A 10,412-nucleotide genomic window follows, 5' to 3' on the forward strand; every position below is an offset into this window, starting at 1 on the left:
ATTAACACAAACTTTAATTTATTTAATTTCGCACAAGTGACAGGGACAGCTGAGTCAGTTTCCTATTTTAATTTTACTTTTTAAAAAAAAATGAAATCAAACATAATAAATCCTCTTCCATATTAACTGTGCGCTTACTAGAAAAGCATCCCTCTAAAATGCAAACATGCATAGTCGAAAAGACAGCAAAACATAAGTTTGGGCAGAAATTTCAACAGTCAAGATCACGTTTAATAAATAATTAATTAAAAAAAAACCCGATTCCAACACAGGAGAATCATATTCCTATGCAATTTATTGCGGCGCAGACTCCAGGCCCTAAAATTAAAAGGCGACAATTTACAAATTACTTCATTCTTATCAATTAGAAGGAAAACAAATCTGAAGAGAAGCAGATATGGTTTACATGAGACAGTGCTGATCCTGTTTCTACTGTCTGCTTATTCCAGATAAGTCAGCGAGACACAGTAACAGATCTGTTTATTCAAAATAAACAGGCGATCCACATTCATATGTAACAGAAACCTGCAAAAAAAAAAAAAACATGTACAAGATATTAAGACAGGGTTATTTCATTCAGGGTCATTGTTAACATGAAAAATAGAGAAAAAGGCAAATATTTCTTTTAAAAAAAGACAGCATCTTATTTAAGGGGTCAAAGGTGTTAACAGTTTTCAAATCACCAGATATGCTTGTATTTTTGATATCGTTTTGAGAGTTTAGCCTGAAAATGCCAATAAAATGCAGCTTAAATTTAATCAGATGCAGATAACTGCAGCAGATTATCAAGTTGAATCCAGCAGAAAATAAAAAAAATTACATCACCCTTTTTGTGTCATAGGAACTTGATGAGAAGAAGAAAACATCACATCAGCTGATATTAATATCAGAGGATTGGTTAAAATGCAATATTTGTTCCAGGTGTAATGAATTCATACTTTGCATCCTGAAAGGATATTAGCCTGATCGAGTCTCAGTGCAGTAGTTGCTCCCAGCTGACAAAACCAGCTTATTAAAATGTAATAGACTTGAGGGAACTGGACTGAAAACTGAATCGGGAAGAGAATGTAATTAATTGTAAATGATATTTGCATAATTTCCTGATTTGTTGATGCATTTAGAAACTGAAAATATTAGTTTTGATGCTGTTAATGAATTTATAATATATATTGGTTTATTGAAAATCGGTCGATTCTGATCTCTAACATTATCTTACCATCAATTTAGCTTTTAAAGTGTTGTTACAACTTGTCACTGTGAGATGTTTTACAAATAAACAGTGAATGCATCGCTGCCCTCTAGCTTAATAAAAGGAAAATAACCTCTGCCCAGTTTATTGAGGATTATCTTTGATTTTTAAGCACAGCTACTTTATTACAAAACAAAGCCACATATCTGTGTGCCAACAGGTTTTGTGTTTAAAAAAAAAGAGCATTTTACCCTAAAACACTGTATTTCTTCATCGACAGAAAACAAAACGTAGCCCTGCACGACTGCTGCAGGGAAAATCTGAAAATTGAAGCAACAAAGAGGAATTGAAATGTAATTGTTGTAGTTAGATGCGATAGATCTGACGGCTTTGCTTTAGTTGATGCGTCTTAACCCTAATTTCTGAGACGAATCTGAAATCTAATCATCATTTAACAACTTCAGAAGATTTTTCAACAAATAGTTTTATTTTACTGCTTAGTCATCCTTCATCTGGATCAATTAGCAGAATAAAGTCTCCGACTTTGAATGCATAACATCACTGTGAGCTAAGAGGATGATGTGTTTGTGTTTGACCGAAGAGGCACTAAGATACATGAAGTCTGTTAAAGCAGACGGTGCAAAAAAAAAAAAAAGAAAAAACCCAAACATGAAAACTAAACCAAACCCAAAAGTTGATCATAAAGACTGATAAGTTTGAAGTTCTGTGGTACGTAACCCGACCTTTACAGCTTTAATAATTTCCCTCCAAACCAAAGCACGGTACAAACGTCCCGTTACTTGGTGTTTTACTACATTGCTTGTTATTTTAAGGCATTCTCAAAGTCAGCATAATTCTGATTGTCTTTGGTCATAGTCGAACCTCCACAGCATCTGATGGAGGTTATTTCCAAACTAGGCTCTGTGTTATATTTACATTAGAAGTAAAGAGTCTGAAGAAGAAGAAAAAAAAGGAGGAAAATAAAAAAAAAAGCACTTCATTAAATCTGCTGCGTCTACAGCTGCTCCTGCTGCAGGACTGACTTCCTTATGTGCTGATGCTGACAGTTCACTGAGAAAAGAGGAAATTCCTTTTTAAGATGGCCTCGGGGTCACTTCTCTATTTTTTTTTTGCCCACAGTCCTGATCAGCGTTTACCAGAAAACGGCTTCACAGCAATTGCAGAGAAACAGACGTCATCCAGGAAAGAAAGCATCTAACTTCATTCAGAGGCCAGTTAGCAGTTAGTTGGGACATTAGAGAGGGTTTAGGTAAGAACAACATGGTGGTCTTTGTTCTCCTGCTGGGACAGAAGTTTGCTGCTGGCTTTTGGAAGGGGAGGAAGGATTGGAAGAGCCCTCAAAAGTTCTGTTGTCTTCGCTTCTTAGCATCCATTGCATCCAGGATGGGTTGCCGCTTGGCGGTGTAGCGCTGCCGCAGCTCCTCGATCTCCCGTTCCATCATGGGATCCAAGGCAGTGAGGCGCAACTGCAGCTCCTCAAAGTCCAGGTTCTTCAACTGAAGATGCACACAAAAAGAAATTGTTGGAAGGAAATCAAATATTTAGAAGGTGATCAGATACAGGCTTCACAAAACATCAACTGAAAGGATGGATGGAAAAATGGGGAGATTGATTAAAGAATAGTCAAACATTGAGGGAAGGAGAGGCCAACAATGGACAAACCGGCTGAAAGAAATTGTTTGAAAACCACGGCCAGGACACTCACAAAGTCAAAGTCTCCATCCTGCGGGACCTTCCAATTATCAGGAAAGACATTTTTGGACTGGATGTGGTAGCCAGGCTGTTCTGGCGGCTGATTGCGGTTGTAGTTTTCCTGCTGCTGAGCCGCCTTGTTGGAGTCCTGCTTATCAAAGTAGTCCATGAAGGAAGGACGTATGGGCTGCTGGGGGGTGGCATTCCCTGTGAATGAAGAGGCTCTAGTCAACATCTCAGGAAAAAAAGAAATAGGCATAAAAATCTCAGACAAGCTCAAATGTATAAGTTCAAAATGTGGTTGTTTTTTGGCTTCATCTTAAGTTTGCTTCCATTGTCATCAGACCAGACATTACAGGCTGTCCAAGTAGTTCATTTTTTTAAACTTATAAAAAATTGATGACAGCTAAAGTCAGAATGAGCATCTAGGATCATAGTTTGAACAGTAGATCTATTCAAAATATGAGTTATGATTATACAAAGCAAAAATCAAGGCAATCAGTAATTACAAAAAAGTTATATTTTTTAAAATTCCTTGCAAGTTGCGAAAACAGTTCGACATCACCAGAACATGTAAGGACTTGTAAATGAAATATCATATGAGACTCACTGGAAATTTTGACAAAGCCATGTGACTAACAATTAGTAAAGTCATGGCATAATTTAAATGGTTAAACTGGGACCATGAGATGACTGGAGCTGTGCACAAACACACAGATATTTGCAAAAACTGTAATAACCCTAAGCTTCCACTGGGGCCAAAAGCAGATGGAAAAAATCCAAATGTAAGCTAAACCCCAGAGCTACAAACTTTGTCCATCCAACTGGCAATAAATTTTTCTTCCATGATAGACGCAAAAAGGTAGCTAAGACTTATTAGCAGCTAGTTAGCAGTAGCCTCAACTGACTTAAGTCACAGAACGCAATGAGGATGTCTGAGTAAAACTGAAACTTTTGCCCGACAGAAAAGTCTCATGAGAAGAAAAAAAAAAAAATACATAGATGTGACTCAAAGCAGTCACATCTATGTATTTTGTCCTGCCAGGATAAAATATAAGGCCTTAGAATAACATATTAAAGGCCAGTTTATGTTTTCAATGAATTTAAGACAAAATTTTGGACACAAATTTAAGACTTTATAAGGATGCGCAAACAGTCTGCAGTATGAATCCAGTTGCTCTGTGAAGGCCTAAGAGACCATTAATTACAGAATATTAGTGAAAAAACAACAAAGAAACACAGCAGATGGATGGGAAATTTAAAGAAATTTTAGGTTATTAAACAATATCATCAAAGCAGATTCAAATGCTAGAATGACAGTCAAAGTCCAAACATGAATCCAAAGAAGAATGTGAAAACTGATGATCACAGGCACTCTCCAGTCAACCTGACTGAACTCAAGTCATTTACAAAGCAAAATGGGTCAAGATTTCAGTCCTCTGATGTGCAGAGCTCATAGAAACAAATCATGCAGCTGTAATTGTAGCACAGATTGGATTTACAAAGTCTTGACTCAGGATGTGGCTCAATTCAACTGCAAACCACATTTCTTTAGTCTGTGGTAAGAAAACGTTCAAGAGGTTCTTTACTTACTCCTTAGTTTTGCAAAGCATCATACATGATTCTTTTAATACGCACAATCACAAAAACTAACAACCAACAGAACCCACAATGAACATCGTATCAATCTGGTTTCTAAAAAAAGTTCTGGAGAATAAAATGTTTTAAATTGTCTTACTTCTCATTGACCCTTGGTCGTCTTCCTCCTCCTCTTCGTCGTCACTATTGATGACCATGGTCCCCAGGTCGGACTCCAGCATGGTGCTGCCATGTTCGATCATGGTTTGGGCCCCGTCGCTCATAGTGCTGGTGGCCCGCATGGTCCCAGCACCCTCAGAGCCCGACTTCACCATGGTGTGGGAGTCCACCTCCGTCTCCTCCTCCTATGAGGAGAGAAAGAAAATTACATAATAATGAGCCGTCTGCTGGATTATTATTTCCCTGGAAACGTAATATCATCTCAGGTAGAGTCCTACAGAGTTATCATCCTCTTCCTCCAGCTCTCTCTGCTGTTCCTGCTGCCTCTTGGCTTTCATCTCCATGGCCTCTGTTATCAGATCTCTGAGGATCGTCACAGGTTTGGCCTGGCTGATGAACGGATGCTGCAAAACAATAAAAGTCTTATTTTGAAGTCTATAAATATGTTCAGATCAGTTTGTATGCGAGATATTCATATAGATGAGTGTGGTATTTTGTTATTCTGCTCCAACCTGTAGAAGCTGTGTTGCTGTTGCTCTCTGCTCTGGGTTTTTGACCAAACACTTTTTGACAAAGTCTGTGAATTCTTCTGACCAATGCTCCGACTTCCTGAACGTAGGAGGAGGGTTGGTGGGGATCATGAAGATAGCCTGAAGGGAAGACGCAGGGTCACAGAGGAGAACAAAGAATTACAACTGATTGCAAGCACCAGCTCATAAAAAAGAAAAAAAAAACTGTGGACTTACTCTCATCGGGTGGATGTCAGCATAAGGAGGTTTCCCCTCTGCCATTTCTATAGAAGTGATGCCCAGAGACCAGATGTCTGCTACGCAGTTGTAGCCGATCTCCTGGATCACTTCTGGAGCCATCCAGAATGGAGTACCAATCACAGTGTTTCTTTTCGCCATGGTGTCCTTTAGAAGGAAAATATATCAAGAGTATTACTTCAATTCACATGATTAAAAAGCAGCAAAAGACCTAAAGATCAAAATGAATGATTTAACACATTCTAAATAAAACTAGTGGTGGTCACCTTTAAACTGAGTTTAAAATATTGCAAGTCATTAATAACACATTTACAGTGTTTTTACTTTCATTTTTACTTCATTTCCATGAACAAAAACCAGAAAGACTAAAAGACTCAAGTTAATGTTATGAAACATTTTAAAGAAAAATACAATGCAAGTTACCTTTAAAGTGTGAATTTAAAACAATGCACCTACAGACAGCATTTACAGTTAAGTGTTCATAACTCAAAAGGTGTCAAATTTTAAAAGAACCAAAATAAGGAGGGCCATAACCGAGAAAGGATTTGAATTTTTATTTTACGAATAATGTGAAAAGTTTGATGCTCTGTATTCAGACGCCCTTAGACGTCACTTTGTAGCTCCACCATTTGCTTTTAGTTTAACCCTCCCTCCAGCAGTCCTCAGAGATTGGGTCATTTTGACCCCACAGGTTTTTTACTCTGTATGCGGGCACAGAAGGTCATACTGACCTCACGTGCATTTTTACGAGTTTTTTTTATTTTTATTTGATGTTGTTTTGGGAATTGACGGTCTGACAGGATAAGTCCCCATCACCCCCCCTACAATTTTCTAGGATACTTTAGTGTCTGATCGTGATATCTACTGTGTTCCTCCTGAGTGTTGCACCAAGACCGCAGGAGGAAGGTTAAAGTGCCTTGTAACTGCTTTCCTGCAATTAATAAATCTCTTTCAGTTGGTTTATTTTACCGTTAACTGCCCCGCAACTCCAAAGTCAGCCAGTTTGGCGTGACCCTCAGTGTTGAGAAGGATGTTTCCTGCCTTAATGTCACGATGGATCTTTCTCATAAAATGAAGGTACTCCAGACCCTTTAGCGTTGACTTGAGGATAGTGGCAATCTCATCTTCTGTCAGCTGGTGTAAGAGAAAACCAAGACAATAATAGGATGAGATAAACAAAGAACCATTAAAGTGACGTATCTATGACATCTAATTATACATGAGATTAAATGTGATGGTGGTGTGTCTGTTAATAAAGTATTTGTTAAAAATTCCTTTAAAACACAACAGGTCAACTACATAAACTGTAACGTGGGTCAACTGTACAAACAAAGTTATAACACACAGTTTTGTTTCGCAGTCTGATGATGTCTGAAACAGATCCAGCTCCACAGTACTCCATGACAATCCAGAGGTCCGTGTTCTTGAAGTAACTTCCATAATATTTTACAACATAAGGGCTGCAAGGCGGAAAAGAAATGCGGTCATAAACAAAAACTTCAATTTGAACAGTAAGAGCATTAGTTACAGAAATAGCAACCCCAATTAAAAACCTAAAGAGATGATTAGACCCTCAGCAGCTAAGACTTTGTGTACAATATTGATGATTTGTTTCAGCTACAGTTTTGGTAATTTTTAGTAAAGCAATGTGACAGCCCTACCTGTCACATTGCTGCATGATTGAGATCTCCTTGATGATTTCCTGCAGATCGGACTCCACAGGAACCTGCTTGATGGCCACCACCTGCCCCGACTCTTTATGGATGGCCTTAAATACGCTGCCATAGGAGCTAAACACACACAAGTTACAGAAAACATTTCATAAGGAAAACTACCAACAGCCAGTAGTTAAAAACAGTGGAAAGGAGAACACTTCTTACCCTTCGCCAAGTTTCTCCAGAACATCAAACACTTCCTCTGGCTGTTTGGTCAAACTGTCCTCACTCAGCTTTTTCAGCTTACTGCAAAATGAAACAAGTCATCTATTGACCTCAGTGATGCTGATAACATCTACTCCAATAATGACAAATCCAAAATGTTGATGCAATATGATAATGATGACACTTAAAAATGTGCATCGTTATTTATGGATTTTACCTCTTCAATGGGAAAAACAATTACTGACAAGATAAAGATAGTATTGGTTAACAGTCAGGGTAATAATAAAAATGTCCCAAAAGTCTAAACAAGAAGATGTAACCTTATTAACGCAACACATAAAACACTTCCAACAGACTTTGGTTTCCTCAACATCAAGCACGTATCGTAATATTTCAAATATTTTATTGCGATTCAATAATTTATTTGCTTTTCTCGGATAAAAAAGAAAATCAAAATCTTTTAAACGACCATAACCTCAATGGTTACTCAAACAAACATTAAACGGAAAGCATATTAACAATTTTAATGTGGCGTCCGTGATTCATTTCTGATCTTATTGTCGATATTTTGAGTCGAAACTTTAAAATCAAAGTGAAGCTAACTAAGTTAGCTTAGCATAAGCTAGCTGAGCTACCGCGTACATTAAAAAATATTAACAGCTTTAAATGACGGCTTCGGATAAGCCCACAAACCTTTTTGGCGCTGACGGCTCCATGACTCTAACCCTTAAAAACTAAAGAACAACAAAAATATGAACTTATGATGCCGGCTAAGTCAGGAGCAGAAAAGATACGGACATTGTCCGCAAACTAGCCTGTTTGTCATAAACTAGTGGAGGGCCAGCTGAGGGGGAGCTCCTCAAACGATGGATACTTTTGCGGTTTCAACGGCACCACACCGCCGCCTTTCGGAAAGGAATGCAATGACAGAATTAGCCAAGGATACTTGGAAAACGCTGATAGCCAAGTTATCACAATTAAAACCCTAAGTGTGTTACCTATGACAATGATTTATCTAGAAAAAAATAATATAAGAACGTTATACGTCAACCGCAAACCTTGAAGAAACGTTTCTTCAAGAAACATTTCCCTTTACCTCTTTTTAAGAAACATTAATTTTTAAATCTATTTTTTGTCATTTGTTTGAAAATTATTTTCTTTTTGCATTGAAAAGATTTAACACATTACATTTAGATACACATTTTACACCGGTAAGATTTATACATTTATTAATCATTTTTAAATACGTCTTAGTACAGCTGGGGGCGCTAATGTGCGTCTAAAATGGCTTGCCGTAAAAGACAAAGAAGAAAACCGGAAAGTACTACGACGTCATTTGTGCGCATGGAGAGTCAAAAGTCGGGGTAAACAGCTAGCATACAGAAAGGTAAACAGGGACTTTTTATTATCATTAGGCCTTTCTTTTGTCTATTATAGACGTACTTTGTTATAATTGCGTCAGTAGCAGCATGTAAATAATTGTGTAGTTTGCTTAATAATCTGATTGATGTACACTGACCCTATAAGTAGCACCATGCTGTTTCTGTTAGCATGCTGTGCTAAAATCAGTTCGTATGTGGTGATATTAGGAGTTTTCCTCCCTATTTTTGCAGGATAAAATGGACGCACAGAAAGATCTACAGCCGCCCAAACAACAACCGATGATCTACATCTGTGGAGGTAATCAGCTATCGTTACCGATTATATGGAAAAACATGTTTAGAGGTGGCTAGCTAAGCTATTACAAACTATAAACGCTGTTTATTTATATTCTGTTGTACAGAAAATAATTGTGAGGCACACATACATCTAAAAAGTTAAAAATATCGTATAAAAAAGTTGAATGTTTTTTTTTAATCACTCGTTTCTCAAAGTGAATTCACGCTTTCGTCACATTTAGAGTAAAAATATTTCAGGCATTTATGTCTTATAGTCTGAGGAGTAATACTTACAGAGGATCAATGGTCAGTGCAGACTGTTGCTCCATATTTACTCAAATTACTCCGTTCAGGCCACTCAAGTTCCTCCGCTCCAAACTCATTCCTTCAGGTTTCTTTATGGTGCTTGATTATGTTCTGGTGTGTCTAATTGGAGCAGAAATGGGCCCACCCCCAATTTGTTTCCACAAAATCAGAAATATTTTTGGGATTCTTGATTATTAGAAGTTCATTTCACTTAAACAAAGGGGTAACGTTAAATGTACAGAATCATACATCTCTAGTAAAAAGCATGATCTTTTTTTTAAGGGATTTATTAAGGAATTTATAAATTAGCGGTACATCCATATTATCCTAAGCTTCAGTGTTTGTGATTTTGATTTTTTTGAAGTTGTATCACCACCAGAACTTGAAATGTCTAATTGCCTACTTGTACTGTTTGAGTAACTGTTGCAGACACATGATTCACTTTTGTTTAATTACAGCAATGTGTTAAATAAATGTATCTAAAATAGTATTAAATCTCACTGTCTGAATCTGAAATGTTATCTCTTCAAGGTTTAACGATTTTTTTTAGTTATTTACATTAGCTTCAATTAGTTTTAAAATAATTAATTGGGTCTTATGTGTCTATAATGATAATTGATGTTTTTATTATGGTGTCATGCCTCTGATCATGCTGGAGGAACCGATCTGACTCTTTTTTTCTTTCTTTCTTTATTTTTTGCAGAATGTCACACTGAGAATGAAATTAAAGCTCGTGATCCCATCAGATGCAGAGAGTGTGGCTACAGGATCATGTACAAGAAGAGAACAAAGAGATGTATCCTTTTCCTGAGTGTTTGTGTGGGAGACAGCCATAAGATGTCTCTAGCTTTATATTAAAATCAGATGTGTAAATTCACTGCTACTCTTTCTGCGCATTTCCTCAATTCTCTAAACCCAGTGGTTGTATTTGATGCACGGTGAAGAAGAGAAGACAGATTTGACTTTAGTTGTTGTTTTTTTTTACTGTTTTTGTTGTGTATCACCATGTAAATAAACAGTCTCTCAAGCCTGGCATCCGCTATCCCTCTCTTTTTAAAAAAAAATCTTTTAAATTAATTTTACAAAGGAGTAACGTGTGAAAATGTTCTCTTTTTTAAAAAATGTTTTTCAAAAATTGATC

The 10,412-nt window shown here is 37.1% G+C and overlaps 2 protein-coding genes across 3 annotated transcripts; one reads left to right on the plus strand and one right to left on the minus strand.

The window, feature by feature from the left end:
* Positions 1-7: 7 nt before the first annotated feature.
* Positions 8-9,426, minus strand: stk3 (serine/threonine kinase 3 (STE20 homolog, yeast)). Of its 2 annotated transcripts, none has more exons than XM_028035274.1 (11): positions 9,260-9,426; positions 7,308-7,388; positions 7,089-7,217; positions 6,773-6,887; positions 6,397-6,561; positions 5,407-5,574; positions 5,173-5,310; positions 4,939-5,064; positions 4,641-4,845; positions 2,916-3,109; positions 8-2,706 (listed from the first exon to the last, which is right to left on the minus strand). In XM_028035274.1, exons 1-11 carry the CDS (start codon positions 9,292-9,294, stop codon positions 2,548-2,550), a joined length of 1,515 nt encoding a protein of 504 aa, XP_027891075.1. In that variant the 5' UTR covers positions 9,295-9,426; the 3' UTR covers positions 8-2,547. The 2 variants fall into 2 exon arrangements, with proteins under 2 accessions (XP_027891075.1, XP_027891076.1); XM_028035275.1 differs by lacking the exon at positions 9,260-9,426 and adding an exon at positions 8,001-8,173.
* Positions 8,602-10,303, plus strand: polr2k (RNA polymerase II, I and III subunit K). Its single transcript, XM_028035278.1, has 4 exons — positions 8,602-8,694; positions 8,921-8,987; positions 9,975-10,067; positions 10,191-10,303. The coding sequence occupies exons 2-4, from the start codon at positions 8,927-8,929 to the stop codon at positions 10,211-10,213; spliced, it is 177 nt and encodes a 58-aa protein (XP_027891079.1). The 5' UTR covers positions 8,602-8,694; positions 8,921-8,926; the 3' UTR covers positions 10,214-10,303.
* The last annotated feature ends 109 nt before the right edge of the window (positions 10,304-10,412 follow it).

Source organism: Xiphophorus couchianus, chromosome 13, assembly GCF_001444195.1.
Source record: "Xiphophorus couchianus chromosome 13, X_couchianus-1.0, whole genome shotgun sequence".
Taxonomy (NCBI): domain Eukaryota; kingdom Metazoa; phylum Chordata; class Actinopteri; order Cyprinodontiformes; family Poeciliidae; genus Xiphophorus; species Xiphophorus couchianus.